The following is an 18,830-nucleotide window of genomic DNA, read 5'->3' as shown; positions in this document are numbered from 1 at the left end:
TCCAGTTTTCCCACATTGTTTCCAACTAGAGAGAAGATAGATGTGTCATAATTATCATCATGATCAAGATCATCAGTACCGATATGTCTGCTATCATTAGGTGTTCCTAAATAAGCCATAACTAATTTTGCTCATTTCTTGATTGTTACTTCTTGGTCTATTTATTTTTTAAATACTGATTTTCTTTTCTTATTTTTTTTAAAGATTTTATTTTTAAGTAATTTCTACACCCAACATGGAGCTTGAACTCACACCCCAAGATCAAGAGTCACATGCTCCACCAACTGAGCCAGCCAGACACTCCTATTTCTTATTTATGGATCTTAATGCTAACAATTAACCGAAGTCTGATTTTTAATAGATTTTATCATGATATGTTAAAGAGAATACAGTGAATTTTTATACCAAACTACCATGTCTTCCAAGTTTACCAAGTGTGCTATATACAAATGTCATTTTCTGCACATGCCATGCCATGAAAGAGGTAGGGAAGCAATGTATCATCTCACAAAATAGACATAGAATTCTGACAATGTAAAAATCAAAGGGGCAATAGAAGGCAAAAAAGAAATCCCCTCCTCAACCCAAAATGGCATGCACCTAAGAGGCCTTTTAAAAATAAACAAAAGGTCTAGGGGTGCCTGGCTGGCTCAATCAGTGGTGACTCTTGATCTTGGGGTCATGAGTTCAAGCCCCATGTTGGGCGTAAAGCCTACTTTTAAAAAAATAAACAGAAGGTCTAAATGGAGATCAGAAAAGCAGCATAACCTAGGTAGAAAACTTGAAGCTTCTGAGTCACACAGACCTGGATTCAATGAGACCTAGGTGAGAGCAAATTACTCTCTCTGATTCTACTTCCTTATTATTAAATGGAATAATACCACCTATGTGGTAGAGTTGTTGATGTAAAAATAATTTTTTTTAATTTTTTAACATTTATTTACTTTTGAGACAGAGAGAGAGCATGAATGGGGGAGAGGCAGAGAGAGAGGGAGACACAGAATCCGAAGCAGGTTCCAGGCTCTGAGCCATCAGCCCAGAGCCCGACGCGGGGCTCGAACTCATGGACCGTGAGATCGTGACCTGAGTTGAAGTTGGACACTTAACTGACTGAGCCACCCAGGCGCCCCTAAAAATAATTCAAAAAGCAAAATGCATAATGCAACACTTGGTACGTGGACACTCAAGTAAACAGTGTTTGCTGTAATTATGACATGCTGTGAGTTCTACCATATAAAATATTTGTAAAAATCAACATAGCCTGGGAAAGAACAAAGAAAAATGAAAATAGTTGATATATTAGGGCAATATTTGTACTAACGAATTGTTTTTTTCTTTTACATAATTTTGCTTTAATGCTATGATGCTACTTAGCAATAAGTACAGACATGAATAAATTAAATGTAAAATGTGAATAATTACAGCATGAGGTTTCTACTATATTGAAGTCTGCAAAAGAGAAATAATAAGTTGTCATCCCAAAGTAATGTTGCAAACAACCACATTTTCACAGATAAAAAAGAGTATCAGCAGAAACTGGATCATTCATTTTATAAATAAAACATTTCATTATATTTTATTTCTCCCATGCTTATGGAATTCTTTTAGCTTCTTTCTAGGCCTCGGATTATCTCATTTGTAAAGTGACAGAGGTGGATCAGATGTTGTCCTCTAATGTTCTTTTTGCTACCAAGTCCTGGAATTTGATAATCCTGTAACAAAACAAAAACATAATGGCTAGTCCTGCAACTCTGCTTTCAAGTGGCCTGGTAACAGTCTTTTACCCTAGAGTCGGTCCCCAGAGCTGGAGCCATTACTGACTCTTCAGCCCAAAGGGAGCTGGAGAGTTTGAAAATCCACAGGACAGATAGCAAATTATTACTGGCTTGGAATTGATCTTAAATTAAATTTCATGTTCATGTTCATTAGATTAGAGAAGGCTAATAAGGACTGAATTACACAAAGCTGAGGGCAAAGATTTGATAATCTAAAAATATACAAAGGCGGGGTGCCTGGATGACTCAGTTAGCTAAGCAATTTCAGTCATGATCTCACGATTTGTGAGTTTAAGCCCCATGTTGGGCTCTGCGCTGACAGTAAGGAGTCTGCTCGGGATTCTCTCTCCCTCCCTCTCTCTGCCCCTCCCCAATTTGTGCTCTCTGCTCTCGTGCTCTCTCTCTCTCTCAAAATAAATAAATAAACTTAAAAAAAAAAACCTCAAAAACTAGACATTTATAAATAAATATTAAAAAATAAAAACATATAAAGGCAAATTATCGATAATGATCAATACCCTTTTTCCACTTTTACTATGAACAGGATAATGGGAAATGGATTCAATGCTAAATGGGAGCAATATGAACCAGATTATATCTTTAAAACTATGAGTTTCCCAATAACTGCAGAATCCCTAAGGGCAGGGACTATGCCATCTTTGTATCTCAGCATCTACTATAGGATCTAGCATCTAGAAAGTACCCAATAAGTAATTGGCCAAAAACAATTAATAAAGGATCATGCAAATTTTTAAAGATCTAAACCACAGAAGTGCAGTATAGGCAAAACAGGAATTTTCTCTTCTCTTGATATTAAAAATAAATAAGAGCCTTCTTAATAACTTAGATACTGAGTAGAAACAGAAACACAAAAGTCATTATATTTCTAAGTTATTTCCCTATAAAAACCTTTGAGCCTTGATCTTGTCATAGACTGACTTATAGCACAGAAAGAACTGAAATAAGGCAAATCAGAGTCTACTCTCAGCTGAAAACTGATACCAATCAAAAAATATGTTTCTTATTTTAAATATCTACTAAGAACTTAAGAGTTCTAGCAGTAGGGGTGCCTGGGCAGTTCAGTTTGTTGAGCGCCTAGCTCTTGATCCTGGCTCAGGTCATGATCTCATGGTTCATGGGTTCGGGTCCCATGTCACAGGCTCTGCACTGACAGTGCAAAGGCTGCTTGGGATCTCTTCTCTCTCTCCCTCTCTCTCTGCCCCTCCTCCTCTCTCTCAAAATAAATAAACTTAAAAAAAAAGAAAAGAAAAAAGGAGTTCTAGCAGTAAAATTCTCCTCATACTAGCCCAGTACGGCACTTGGTGAGACACGAATGGAAGGGCCTTCTCACTTGGGCCCATGTGCTGCAGGAGCTCTCCACCAGGTGAAACGTTTCTCAACAGTTAGAATACAGCTCAGTCATCCTTCAAATCATTTTCCATTACCTCTGGTGATTTATAATGAAGTGAGTCATTCTTTTGACCTCATTTTTCTTGCTATTTACTGTCAAAGAAAAACAATCTAAACATGGGGAGGAAAATCAATACAAGAGGAGTGACCATAAAACACTGAAGCTGTGTCCAAAAGACCCAAACACAATCCACCTTGGCACTTTACAGTCATATCTTATAGCTAAGCCAATTGATTTAAAAAAGAAATAAATGAATTAAAACAGCTAACTAAAATAAGAAACCTGGCAAAAATGTTGCAGAGAAGCAGAAAGAAAGTAAACCTGCTTCCATGAAATGTTCATACAAATAAAACACAGTTCATAAAACCATACACCCTACTGTGAAATTCACCTTCAATTAGAAGGGCAAATCTCTCCTCTGCCTCAAAGGGCACAACACAAAGTCAGCCAACCCAATCTCCATATAAATGTTCCAAATGTCACTTCCATTTTTTAAGATAAGCACATCATTTGCCTACCGTGTTTGACTGCCCCAAACATGCACTTCAAATAGACACTCTTCTCTTCCTATCTTCTCCCTTATAAGGCCAGGTGTCTATAAAGAAAGTCTCTCTTCTTGTGTAGCCAATTTACTCTCTTTATTTTTTAAAATTTTCTTTGGAGGCTTTCAGGCTTTCTCTTATAATTGAAGGCCAAGGGCTGGTGGTTATCATAGGGGACAAGAAACCATGTTATGAACTGGAACTTTTTTTAATGTTTTATTTATTTTTGAGAGAGAGAGACAGAGAAAGAAAGAGCATGTGAGAATATGAGAGGGGCAGAGAGAGAGGGAGACAAGAGGATCCCAAGTGAGCCCTGCACTGACAGCAGAGAGCCAGATGCGGGGCTTGAACTCATGAACTGGAAGATCATGACCTGGGCCGAAGTAGGACACTTATCTAATGGAGCCACCCAGGTGCTCCATGAAAGTGAACACTATTTCAAAACAAGAGGAACTTCAGTTGAGAGTTAATGAAACGGATATGAAAAGGTAATAGAGAAAGCTTACTCCATTGTGATCATCACTGACAAATACTGACACATGAAGGGTACTAATCTAAATGGGCTAAGTACCACATCAAGCCTTCCAACAGTCAATATACTATAACCTATATTAACCATTTTATTCACAATGCTCACAATTTACATTATTTGATCACTGGTATCCCAATTAGAGGGTCAGCACAAGACAATGTGATGATAATTAAAAGAATGAATGAATTCCTAAAATTCAGGTGTAGTCAAGACTGGCTGGAAACATCAAAATTCTATTAGGCCACCAACGTCATTAAACCACAACGAGAGAGATAACTAGATATTATATGCCCCCCTGAGAGTAATATACACCACCAACCATGATGTACTTTTACCAAAAAATTTAAATCTGAATCAGATCAAATCTCTAGATCTGATTACCAATTTACAGAAAATACAGGAGACAAACGAACATGTTAACACTGCAAGCATACAGTCAGCAAAATCCAGATTGTGGGAAACCATAGTACAAACAATCCTGTTTTTCAACAAATAAGATGCAGAGGAAAAAAAGTAAGGAGGAAACTATAGATTAAGAGGGTCTTAAGGTACATATGAACCCATGCAGACCTTATGTGAATCGTAATTTAAATAAAACTGTAAAAAAAAAAATCTATGAACCATCAGGGAAATTTAAACACTATTGAATATTTTATAATTTTAACGAGTAAGTGTTCAATTTTTAGGTGTGATAAAGAGATTGTGATTGTTTTTATTACATTCCCACTTTTTAAATATACATATTGAAATATTGACAAAAGTATGTTATATCTGAGGCTGGATGTAAAATAATCCAGTATACTGGGGATAGGGAGAAAAGGACCTATAAATGAAATAAGATTGGCCATGAGTTGATGTTTTTAACTTTGGTTTTTTCATTTTGTTTTTGTTTTTGTTTTTTGAGTCAGGGAGAGGGGCCGAGAGAGGGAGAAAGAATCCCAAGCAGGCCATGGAGTCCGATGCGGGGCTCAAACCCACAAAACATGAGATCATGACCTGAGCTGAAACCAAGAGCCAGATGCTTAACCAACTGAACCACTCAGATGCCCCGAGTTGATAAGTTTTGGGAATTCATTTATACTCTTCTCTTTACCTTTATATTTTATATTTTGAAATAATCTATAACAAAAAATTGGTTTTTTTAAAATGTTTATTTATTTTCGAGAGAGACAGAGACACAGCATGAGCAGGGGAGAGGCAGAGAGTGAGGGAGACACAGATTCCAAAGCAGGCTCCAAGCTGTCAGCACAGAGCCTAACATGGGGTTTGAACTCACAAACCATGAGACCATGACCTGGGCCGAAGTCATACACTTTACTGAGCCACCCGGTTGCCCCAATTAAAAAGCTCTCTAAAAAATAAAAAGAAAGTGGGTCATTAGACCAAAAATTCACACGTAACAGCCAAGTTGTATACTATATATATCACAGATGGATATTCAGAGCATGGCAATATAAAATGCCTTCCCAAAATTGCATTTAAATATAATTCCAAAAGATTGCCAGAGTATGACAATGTTTAAGATACTAGGTACAAAATCTTTTCTAAATTCTTACACAAATCCATCCCATAACTACAATGTACTACAATATTCATTAGAAGCCACATGCAGATCAATTTTCAATATTAAGAACTAAGGATTCAGTTTTCCAATTAAATTGACTCACGAAATGAATATAAACTCATCATTGCCTGATAAAACTTCAAGCCCCCCAAATTTACTCAAACTGGTTACAATCTAAAATCTAAGATTTAAGGGGTACCTGGCTAGCTCAGTTGGTATAGCGAGCAGCTCTTGATCTCCAGATTGTGAGTTTGAGCCCCACGATGGGTGCAGAGATTACTTAAAAAATAGATATATACACAATGGAATATTACTAAGCGATCAAAAAGAATGAAATCTTGCCATTTGCAACAATGTGGATGGAACTAGAATGTATTATGCTAAGGCAAAATCAGTCAGAGAAAAATAAATATCACATGATTTCACTCATATGTGGAATTTAAGAAAAACAGATGAACATAGGGGAAGGGAAGGAAAAATAAGATAAATACAGAGTGGGAGACAAATCATAAGAGACTCTAAAATATAGAGAACAGGGGCTCCTAGGTGGCTCAGTCAGTTAAGTGTCAAACTTTGGGTGAGGTCATGATCTCGTGGTCTGTGAGTTTGAGCCCCACATCAGGCTCTGTGCTGACAGCTCAGAGCCTGGAGCCTGCTTCAGATTCTGTGTCTCCCTCTCTCTCTTTCTCTCTGTCTCTCCCTGCCCCTCCCCTATTCGCACTCTATGTCTCTCCCAAAAATAAATAAACATTAAAAAAAATTTTTTAATAAAAAATATAATACAGGGAACAAACTGAGGGTTGCTGGAGGGGTATTGGGTCAGGGGATGGGCAAAATGGGTGATGGGCATTAAGGAGGACACTTGTTGGTATGAACACTGGGTGTTATATGTAAGTGATGACTCACTAAATTCTACTCCTGAAACCATTATTACACTATATGTTAAAAAACTAACTTGGATTTAAATTTTTAAAAAAATAGAATTTTTAAAACAATAAAAATAAAATAAATAAAAATAAAATAAATAAAATCTAAGATTTAAAAAACAAGTTTTTACATTACATTTCAGGGGTGTCTGGGTGGCTCAGACAGTAAAGTGTCTGGCTCTTGATTTTGGCTCAGGTCATGATCTCACCATGGTGAGACGGAGCCCCAGGTCAGGCTCATACAGGGTGTGAATACAGCCTGCTTAAGATTCTCTCTCCTTCTCTCTCTGCCCCTCTCTCACTATACACACTCGCTCTCTTTCACTCTCAATAAATAAATAAATAAATAAATAAATAAATAACGCTTCAAAAGCGGGGGAGGGGGGAATCCCCAACACATCCCCTGCCCCAACTTAACAAACTTAGTTAGCAATCCAAACGAGGTTTCAATTCCTTGCCCTATATAAAATTCTGGGTCAAGATCAGTAATCTGAATTTATTATTCCTCTGTTAAAACATAAAGATATATTAAAGGTCTCAAACTTCCACTTTTCACCATCTTTAAGTAGAAGTGTGTGAATCCACAAGCATACATGAAAATAATCACAAATACGGATGAATAAAATACCCAAAACCCAGAATGCTAAAATAGAAAATCACTAGGTAGCCAATTTCCTATTATAAATGATAATAGGAACCAGCTATCCTGGAGAGCATTCCCCAAATTCTAGTTCATTTCTAAAAATGTATCAATTGCTAAGTAACAAGTAAGAAGAAGTACAGAGTCAAGCACCGAGTAGAGATTCAACAAATGAATGTGAAAGAATAAATGGCAAAAGAAATTGTTTATTGGTACTAACCTCCCTACTACTGCTCCCCTAAGGCTGCCAGTGCTAATGAGTGGGAAATGGGCCAAACCAGAACTGGGAAATAAAATAATCTCAACTAGCTAATCAGCTCTTCAGTAATAGGAATATAACCTTTGGGGTCCAGTATCACATTTAATATTCTAAAATATTCTTAACTCATAAATAATGAAACCATTTTCATTATTTTGAACTAGCCAAAAGCTAGCTTTTTAGGAGTCTTCTCACATATTTTGGGTCCTAATTCACAGAATCATATTGATGGCAAATCTAGTTTTTTACTTCCAAAAATCAACAAAGATTAATTTAAGTTATCCTTAATATGAAAAAACTTCATATAATCTCCACAAAAGCCCTCAAAAACATCCTTCTATTGAAACTGTTCTTTAATGGTTATATATGACCAAATCCAACAGTTTTTGCTTTTGTTTTTTTGTTGTTGTTGTTTTGTTTTGTTTTGGTCTTCTTCTCAATTTCCTTTCACATTATTCACCATCCATTCCTTGAAACTACTCAATATCACTGTGCTTTCTTGGTTCTCCTCTGTATTAGTTTCCTATTGTACTAATTTCCCTGTATTAGTAATAACAAATTACTACAAATTTAGTAGCTTAGGGGCACCTGAGTGGCTCTGCCGGTTAAGCATCCAACTTCAAGTCACGATCTCAATGACTGGTGGGTTCAAGCCCTTTGTGGGGCTCTGTGCTGACAGCTCAGAGCCTGGAGCCTGCTTTGGATTCTGTGTCTCCTTCTCTCTCTGCCCCTCCCCCACGCATGCTCTGTCTCTCTCTGTCTCTCAAAAATGAACAAATGTTAAAAAAAATATATTTTTTTAATTTAGTAGCTTAAAACAGTACATATTTGGGGCGCCTGGGTCTGGGTGGCGCAGTCGGTTAAGCGTCCGACTTCAGCCAGGTCACGATCTCGCGGTCCGGGAGTTCGAGCCCCGCGTCAGGCTCTGGGCTGATGGCTCAGAGCCTGGAGCCTGTTTCTGATTCTGTGTCTCCCTCTCTCTCTGCCCCTCCCCCGTTCATGCTCTGTCTCTCTCTGTCCCAAAAATAAATAAACGTTGAAAAAAAAAAAGTACATATTTATTATCTTACAGATCTGCAGATCAGAAGTCTGAACTCGGTCTCACTGGGCTAAAATCAAGTTTTCAGCAGGGCTAACTCCTTCTTGAGACTCTGAGGGGAGGCTCCATTTCCTTGCCTTTTTCAGAGGCTGCCTGCATTCCTTGGCTCACAGCCCCTTCCTCAAATCACTCCAGTCTCTTGCTTCTATCATCGCATCTACTACTGACTCTGATCTCCTGCCTGCCTCCCTCCTATAAAGACCCTTGTGATTATATTGGACTCACCTGGATAATCCAAGATAATCTTTCCATTTCGAGACCGTAAACTTAATCACATCTACAAAGTCCCTTTGCCATACAAGGTAACATATTTACAGGTTATGGGGATTAGGATATAGACATCTTTGAGGGGACATTAGTCAGCCTACCACACACTCCTATGGCTCTAATTGGAACTCTGCATCCTCTGCCTACCACCTAATTGTGTTTTTTGTTCTTCTCTTTTATATTTTCTCCTCTTGTCTTCCACGCTCACTGCTTCAACTCTCACCTTTATGCTAATATCCAACTCTCTCATTTTAAATATGAGGAGACTGGACCCTATATAGGGAGGTGATGACTAGTCTTGAATCACGGATACAGTATTTCTACTTGGATGTCCTCAGAGCTCCTTGGTTCACAACTGTACTAACTCCTATATCCATCTGAATAACAAAATTCTTTCAGACTCACAGGCTAGAACTGTATTATTCTTTCCTTTCTCATCTCCATCCTCTCTGCTGGTTCTTTCTTTCTTTTTAAGTTTATCTATTTATTTTGGAGGGGGAAGGGGCAGAGAGAGAGAGAGAGAGAGAGAGAGAGAGAGAGAGAATCCAAGCAGGTTCCATGCTATCAGCGCAGAGCCCAACATGGGACTTGAACTCACGAACTCTCAGACCATGACCTGAACCAAAACCAAGAGTTTGGATGCTTAACCAACTGACCCACCCAGGTGCTCCTCATGGTTCTTTCATCTGTGTCCTTCCATTCATTCTGAAATCCAAATGCAGCTTCATATTCCTTAATGCTGCTTTGGTTGGGTTAACTCCCCTGCTCAAACCCACAAAAGTCTTCTGCTAAGGACTCACTCCATCAAGCATTCTTGGTCTGGTGTTTGATACTCAAAGTCCTCTAGGATGTTACCCTCACCCCTTCCCTAACTCTCCAAATGCATCCATTTGGACCCCGCTGTGTCCCCTCTGCCTGCACACCAGACTTACTCCTATTTCTCTGCCCACACTGCTGCACCATCATGGACTGCCTTCCTTTGTCCCTCCACTTAGGAGTGCATCTTTGCCTGTTATCATAGAAATTACCACTCTAAAACTAATTGTTTTTTTTAAATTTATTTATCTATCTCCAAGCCAGGCTCTGAGTTCCTTGAGGGAAGAAACTATACCTATCTATTAACAAACATACACTTTAGCACACAATCTGCTATTAGGTATTCAATATTAGCTATAAATTAACAATCTAATAAAATCTCTCACAAGGAAGATAATACAGTAAACCATATCCAAATGATGATATATTATTCAAACATCAAAAACTTTACTTTCAAAGCATATTTAATGATACAGGAAAACAATTGCAAGGAAAATTAAGTGAAAAAACCAGGAGACAGTGTATGATGCCAACTTTGTAAAGATGTTCTTACACACATACATATAAACTCAATATAATGTTAAAAAAGAAATCTGAAAGGAATATACTAAAATGTTAATAGTATATTAACTATTGGAGATATATATTGGAGATATACTCCAAGTAGCCTGATTTTAAATCACTCTCAATTTTTTTTATAATTTCATTTCCTAAATTTTTTAAGAATGAGAGGCAATTTGGTCCAGTAAGAGGCAACATATAGTTAAGAACACAGACTCTATAGTCAGACTGCCTGGGCTCAAATAAATTCTAGCTCTGCCATTTACTATCTGTGTGACCATGGGCAGTGTCTCAATTCCCCATCTCTGTAAAATCCAGACAATAATACTAATAATAATACCTTACTCATGAGCTGTTTTAAGTATTACACACAAGTTCATATATTAAAAGAACTTGGAAGAGTCCTTGGCTCAGAGTAAATACCACATAAGTGGGCGTTACAATAACTACTACTAACTACTACAGCTCCTGTTACTAATATTATTACTACAGTCATTAAAACTGACTTATCACTACGTAACTATTAGAAAGAGCTTAAATAAAAAGATAATACCAAGTACAGGAAGGATGAAGCAACTGGAACTCATACATTGCTAGTTGGAATGCAAAATGGTAAAGCCACTTAAGAAGTCTGGCAGTTTCTTTTGAAGTTCATTGCCACATGACTCAGTTATCCCACTGCTAGGAATTTAACCAAAGTGAAATGAAACATAGCCACACAAAAATGTGAATGCAAATGCTTCTAGCAGTTTTACTCATTATTACCCCAAACTGGAAATAATCCAGATGTCCTTCAACTGGTGAATGGATACACAAACTGTAGTATTTCCATATATATGCTGGACTACCACTCAGCAATAAAGACCACTGAGCTACTGACACATGCAACAAAATGGATGGATGTCAATGCATTCTAGCAAATGAAAGCAGCCAGATTCAAAAGGCTCCATGCTGTATGATTCATCTATATGGCACTGTGGTTATGGGAACAGAACATGGATGAATGACTGCCATGGGCTGGGGGTGGGAGGAGGAGTTGGCTACGAGGAGCACAAAGAAATCTTGGGGATAACAATAATCCTCTATATCTTGACTGCAGCAGTTGTTACACAACTGCATGTATTTGTCACAACTCACAGAACTCTACATGTAAAAAAGGTGAATTATACTGTATATACTGTATATATCCTTTAATTTAAAAAATACTTAAAAACAAAAATAAGCAAGCAATGACCTAATTTTTTTTTTTTTTTGAAAAAATTTTTTTCAACGTTTATTTATTTTTGGGACAGAGAGAGACAGAGCATGAACGGGGGAGGAGCAGAGAGACAGGGAGACACAGAATCGGAAACAGGCTCCAGGCTCTGAGCCATCAGCCCAGAGCCTGATGCGGGGCTCGAACTCACGGACCGCGAGATCGTGACCTGGCTGAAGTCGGACGCTTAACCGACTGCGCCACCCAGGCGCCCCTGACCTAATTTTAATTTACCAACAAAACCTGTCCAACCTTCTACCTTTAGCAGAATTATGCTTAAACTACACACACTGACAGCTTACCTATTTAAAAATACCCACAGAGAAGACTCTATAAGCCCAAATGATAGCATATAGCTACTCTACAAGATGGATTTTAAGATCGGGGCAACAAAAATTTGGCTAGGAAACGAATAAAAGTCACTTACATCTGTACTCAAACCAAACCAAAACAAAATGGAAAAATACCCCACCATAAAAATAAGCCTATTTTTCAAATCTGGCTCTGAGGTCCACTATGGCATGGAAACTTGGGACTAATACTCATAAGGCAAGGGGCCAGGTGCCCAACATAGCCTGATGCATCATATCAACCAATCTGAAGAGTAAATGACTCAGGATGACTATTCTAGATCCACAATAATGAAGCAGCCAATAAGATTTCCTTAATCCCATATTGTCTTGGGTCCTGACACTAAGCAAAATTCAATATATAGGGTAAGGCAAAGTCATTTCACAGATGGAACTATAAGAAATAAGTAATGAACTTGGAATAAGAGAAACGGTTAAAGGGTGCTGGGTGACTCAGTCAGTTCAGCGTCCACCTTCGCCTCGGGTCATGATCTCATGGTTCACGAGTTCAAGCCCCATGTCGGGCCCTGTGCTGACAGCTCAGAGCCTGGAGTCTGCTTTGGATTCTGTGTCTAGTTCTCTCTTTGCCCCTCTCCCCCTCGTGCTCTGTCTCTCTCTGTCTCTCAAAAATAAATGTAAAAAAAAAAAAAGAGAGAGAGAGAGAGAGAAAGGGTTAAGAATACAAGTTTTAGGGACACCTGACTGGGTCAGTCCATACAGCACGTGACCCTTGAAACTGAGGTCATGAGTTCAAGCCCCACATTGGGCATAGAGACTATTTTTTGTTGCTGTCTTTTGTTTAAGTTTATTTATTTGAGAGAGAGAGAGAGAGAGAGAGAGAGAGAGCGCGCGCACATGGGATAGGAGGAGAGAGTGAGAGAGAGAATCCCAAGCAGGCACTGTCAGTAAAAAGCCCAACGTGTGGCTCAACCTCACGAACTGTGAGATGGTGACCTGAGCCAAAATCAAAAGTCAGACACTTACCTGACTGAGCCACCCAGGCACCCCTTATTTTATTTTCTTTCAAAGCTTATTTATTTATTTTGAGAAAGAGAGAGCTCGAGCGAGCGAGGGGCAGAAAGAGGGAGAAAATCCCAAGCAGGCTTCACATGGTCTGTGCAGAGTCCGATGCAGAGCTCAAACCCATGAACTGTGAGATCATGACCTGAGCCAAAGTCGGACACTTGACTGAGCCACCAAGGCGCCCCGAGATTACTTTAAAACACACACACACACACACACACACACACACACACACACACACACACATTTTATTACACCATACCTATTGGCACACATACATACTATTTATACTGAACTGAACACATCATCATCTTAGTCTTCTTCTGCTTAACCCTGTCTCACTCTGAATACAAATTGTTCTGCCTTTCCTCCTTCCCTTCTCATCTGTTTCTATCTCCACCTTTCTTCCCGAGAAGTAGATATTTTTAATCTCCCTGAAGCTACAGGTCAGATTGGGGCAGCTCTAGAATAACAGAAAACACTAGGAGTTGAATTCCAGTCTGGGATGACCCTGAGGGTCCAAAATTGGACTCTGAGACCATTACAAAACCAACCTGAGTTTCTGAGTCAAGTATAGACTCATTCTGGTCTCTATGTGGACTGACATTAGCATCCACTACACCCAACACAGATATAAGTCAATAAACTATATTTTGAAGAAATAAGCAGGCATTCATTCTAACAAATCCCAGAAAATCTTTCTGAAAACAAGCACCTGTCTCTTACAGCAGCCCAACAAGATGGCAGATACAGTTTTAAGAGCTTATATCTAGATTTAGAGCGCCCAAGATCATAACACTAAGGATACAAAGATAGGTGATAATAATCAACCTTGCAAAATAAAGAAATAAAAATAAATTTCAAGAAGTACCACTGCACACAAAATTATTAACCCACACTTCATGCCCTATAATGTATATAAATAAATGAAATATGGGAATTCCTCTGGGAGCAAAGAAATGCTTTCAAGGGTTATCAGATCAGATTAAAGCCTTTTTCATTGGTCGCCCTGGGATACTAAGAACATATACAATTTATTCACCCAAGCTTAGTTAGTCTGTATCAGTCCCCAAGACTTTCATAAGAGAAGGTCTAACCTTTGAGCTATTTCTTACCTCAGTCTATTTCAAGTATTATTAATAGGCCCCCTGGAGCTTATCATTGACTCAAGCACCTCGTGGCCTAAGCAAAGGCTGCCAAGAAAGAAAGGTCTCTAAGTCAAAAGTAGCATCAAGGCACCACAACCTGAAGTGTAAATCATCTACTTGTGACCTTGTGGGGAAAGGAGAAAAGTCAACCACCAGTATCATCTGGGGGTTTCTTCCAACATGCCAAGATGGTAATTCACAGTTGGTCAAGAGGCCATGGCCAAACAAAAGGGAGAAAGAAAGCAATTATCCTGATAATTCATGTCGTGCATATATAACAGGTGGATATTTTAAATAATTCAGATAATTGTACCACTCTCCATTTCACAGAAGGACAGTCACAGAGTCAGTTGTTCAGCTACTGGCAGCTCCAGTCTCACATTTTGAATATAATCTTTCATACCTTAAGAGTTCTTCAGATCATGGAGAAACATACTGTCACTCTATGGAAACTAACTTGAGAAAGAGTTCCTGAGCCAATAAAGGCCCCTTGTCTTGATTCAAACAAAGAGATTGTTTCTCAACATAAGATTTATTTGGCCTCAAATCTTCGAGCAGTTTAATCTTTAGCTGAATTTGTCTATTATTGAGTAAACCTATACAATTCAACTCATTGCCAGCCCTATAAACAGGGAGGAATGCCAATATTACATATGCAGGTGTTTTAAAAAACAGAACCAAACACGACTCAGAGCTGTCATCTCCTTCCTCTCCTATTTCGAAGGATTACTGAATGTGAAGAGCATACTAAGTGAGAGAAGTTGTACTTCACAATCTGGGATGGTGGTTAAGATAGAAGAAAAGGCACCAACAAGGTCAGCCTCAGGAGAAGGGAACAGAAAAGTGGTCACCTTGTATGAGAAGGAGACCTACCAGAGTGACGTCAAAGTAGGTGCTTTTCTCAGGGCATTATTAAAATGTGTTTGGTAAGGACCAGGTTCAGAGAGCAGAGTCATCTTAGAAGAAACAGGGCTACTGCGTTACACTAAGAAAAATACTTTGATAGAATCATGATTCAATAAAGGAACACAGGGACCAGAAAACTGGATTCTATTTCTCTATCATCTATAAACCCATGAAATGGTTCCTTCCAGAATCTAGATCTCAATCTCCTAAACAAAAATTCACATTCTCAAAGAATTCAGAAACTTAAAATAATGAATATGGTCCTCTTAGCATATATCTTATTTATATTCAGCTTCTTATTAGGTGATATATAAAGCTCTGGAATTTAAGTCTGAAAAATCCATGCCTGAGGGCAACTTCTCTCCTTCCTAATCTTGCACAAGTAACAATTTTCTGAGCTTCAGATTCCTCATCTGTAAAATGGGAATTACAACACTACTTGCCACACTTACTTCAAGAATCACTGCTGAGATTCATATAGGGGAGAGACATATGAAAGAATTTTCAAAGAGCAAAGGACCACACAAATGTTGGTTGCTACCTTAGGTGGGGCACTGTTATAGCAGGAAAATAAAACAGATACAAATAGGATGAAAAGAAGTTTCCTCCATCTGAGAGAGAAGGGTTGCAAACACAGTGAGGAATAATTTTAAGCTATTGGCTGATACATTCAGTGAAGTGGTAAGACGCAAAACGGAATTATTATTTAGAAGTGGGTTCTCATGCCAACACGTTGACTTTGCACACACAACAGAAAAAGAGAAATAAGAAAGATTAAGAGTGGGTGTCCAGCTCTCAGCTCACCGAATTAACTGATGAAGTTCCATTTGGGAAGGGAGAGTGGAGTTAGTTCTGACAGTCAGTATATATTGAAGGTTACTGCATAAGTAAGAAAATTGTTGCATAAGATGAGACAAGTAAAAGTGTCATTACTAAGCACAGCATTGTTAAGTTATCCGCAATCCATGTACTATAGCTACAGATAGGGCAAATGATTTCTATAGAAAGCTTTAAGCAAAAAGAAAGGAAAAAGGCTATTCCACAAGTATCAAACAAACATAAGTGATTCAGTAGGTTGGTTCTCCATAGGGAGCTCTTAGGGAGGTAATGCTCCTAAGAAGACGCCTACGACAATGAGGTCAGGGGTGTTCTAGGAGCCTGTAGGAGACACAAACTGTTTCTGAATCATTACAAACCAGCAAAACAAGAGGTGTGGTTTCAGAAGATCTGCTTGCCTTAACCCAATACAGGGCTTTGCTCTCTGAGTGATCGAAGATATTCTATCATAGGGTCACACAAACGGAAAACTGAATTTTCTGAGAAGGCATCAGACAAATGACGTTGACTATGCTTTCACGAGTGCCGCGGTGTCCAGGCACACCAACCAGACCGAGTGAAGAAGACTAATCTATAGGGATAACACCGGAGACCAAATCATCAGTAACCATGACAACTCAAGTAGGTGGAGGGAAATACAAACACTGACCAGGCAGCTGGGTGACACTATTCCTTCAGGTAGAGACCCCGGAGTCTGAAAAAGACTTGATTAGTGGAGGAAGCTGGCCAAGAATGAAACCGACTAGCCCCAAAGGACCATGCAGGAGGGCTCGGCGGTGACACTAACACTCTCTCCATGGGCAGCCCGCAGGGGTCACAGGTTCATCGGTAGGAGACTGGACGCCCATGAAGCCGAAAAAGGAGTTACCTGGTGCAGGGCTGTCAAACCGTCCACGTTGACCGTGTTGATGTCTGCACCTCTTGCCAGAAGCTTTTTCACCTCGTCGGTGTCCCCGCTAGAGCAAGCGGCCAGGAAGACAGCACCGTCCTCGAAGCGGACTCTTGGGCTCCCGCGACGAGTCTGCGCCTGCCGCCCGGTGCCTCGTCGCTCCGCGGGTTCCTGCTCTGTCAGCGAGCCCCGCCAGCGCCGAAGCTGCTCAGCCCGCCGCATTCGCGCCGACTCCGCCCGCTTCCCGCCTAGGTGCTCCAATTCTGCCATTGCTTCGGCCTCAGCAGCCGCTGCTGAAACTACCACCACTGGATTGCTATTGCTGCCCCAGTTGCCGCTGCCGCTTCCCTCAGAGCGCTTCAGCCGGGAGCAGAAGGCGGAGACCCCCGCACCGCCATCTTTACTCCTCCCGCCACTAGCACCGCCCGCACGCTCCCTCGGCTTCAACACGCAGGCGCTGCCCGCGCCTCGGGTCATCACGGGACTTGTAGTAAGAGACGGGCCCCGAGGGCAGGCCATGGCCTTGAGGGAACTACAAATCCCTGGATGCATCATTGAAGAGGCGATGACAGCCTCTCCCTACTTAGCCGCGGGACCCAGAGGGGTCACCTTTGCCCTAAAGCTGGAATTGTTTCCCGAACCGGCGTCTGCCTCTTTGGGCATTTTGGGAATTGTAGTTTATTCTTGTAGTGACTGCCGCCTAATCTTGGGTCCCTAATTATCACATCAGTCCTTTGAAGTGCAAAAGAGGCAGTAATTATTCCTATTTTCTGTTGGAGAAAACTAGACATAAAGTACCCGAAAGACTCAAATCTATGCCGTGGTTCTAAATTTAGAGTTTTATTTACATTATAACGTATAATACGTTAATACGTATTAATCACAGTAAACCTAAAGGTGCATGGGGAGGAGGAGCATGGATACATATACAGTGGTACATATTATACATCAATTCTTTGAATGAGACACTTACATTTTAGGCCCTAAAAAGATCCAGGAAAGGATGCATCCCAGGATAGCGGAAAGAATATAAGCTTTCAATTCAAATTGAATTGACTTCTCTAAACAAGTTACTTGATTTCTCTGAGCCTGTTTCCTTATTTGTAAAGTGGGAATAGTAACACCTCACAGAATAGTCCTGTGGATCAAATAATACATTCAAGGATACCTAGTAATATACTTGGCACATTTATGCTCACAATAAATATTAACTTCCCTTCTTTCTCCCTCCTCCTCTTCTACCCTTATCCTGGGTCTTAAATTCTTAAGAGACAGAGTGGATACCTTGTCTTTCATGATTTCTAACCCCACCCGCCACAAAGTTACAAAATGACAACTATGGGGCATACTAAATTCCCAAGGCTGCAAACAGGACATTTTCATATTCACAGTAAACTTGGTTATAAAACCTGTAAGCCTGATTTAATACCTATACCAGGGCTAAGGCCATGGACAAAATATAATTAAATGTGGTGTCCATAATGAAAGAGAACATATACAATTATTAGGTTCTGTATGTTTTCAAATAGTCTTCTGTATATATAAAATTTTTCATTAAAAATTATTACAAGTGATTAGGTCATTGTAAAGGGAAACTTTATTATATTCCATTGTGAACATTTGTGGTTGCCTCAACTTCCCCTGAGATGAATTGAGAATTAAATGAACAATGATATGCAAATGCAAAATATTATGTTTTAGAATACCATGTGTATCCACAATAGGCTTTAATTAGATATTCTTGAATACTTTATAAATATTGTCCTACTACGGCATCTTTGTGAATGGTGAATAACAATATGCATTAAATTATCAAGGGGCGTCTGGGTGGCTCAATCAGTTAAGTGCCTGACTCTTGATCTAGCTAGGCTCACGTCATGAAATCATGATTTGTAAGATCAGCCCCTCTGTGCTGAGCATGGAGCCTGCTTGGGGTTCTCTCTCTCCCTCTCCCTCTCTGTCCCTCCCCCACTTGCTCTCGTGTGCATGTGCTCTCTCTCTCTCTCTCAAAATAAACTAATAAATAAATA

General features: G+C 39.5%; 1 protein-coding gene across 7 annotated transcripts in view; it reads right to left on the bottom strand.

The window, feature by feature from the left end:
* PPP1R12B (protein phosphatase 1 regulatory subunit 12B) overlaps positions 1-17,301 on the bottom strand; it is a 215,597-nt gene extending 198,296 nt beyond the window's left edge. Inside the window, exon 1 of one of the 7 annotated variants that reach the window (XM_040462282.1) lies at positions 16,780-17,301. In XM_040462282.1, coding sequence (XP_040318216.1) covers positions 16,780-17,277 — 498 coding nt within the window. In that variant the 5' untranslated portion in view covers positions 17,278-17,301. The remainder of the gene's footprint in view (positions 1-16,779) is intronic. The other 6 variants (XM_040462281.1, XM_040462276.1, XM_040462275.1 and 3 more) reach the window with 6 other exon arrangements.
* Positions 17,302-18,830: the final 1,529 nt, after the last annotated feature.

The sequence above is a fragment of the Herpailurus yagouaroundi genome, unplaced genomic scaffold (genome assembly GCF_014898765.1).
Source record: "Herpailurus yagouaroundi ecotype Mexico unplaced genomic scaffold, PumYag 308, whole genome shotgun sequence".
NCBI lineage: Eukaryota > Metazoa > Chordata > Mammalia > Carnivora > Felidae > Herpailurus > Herpailurus yagouaroundi.
Note: the sequence above shows the minus strand (reverse complement) of the source record. Positions and strands in the feature narration are given on the sequence as shown.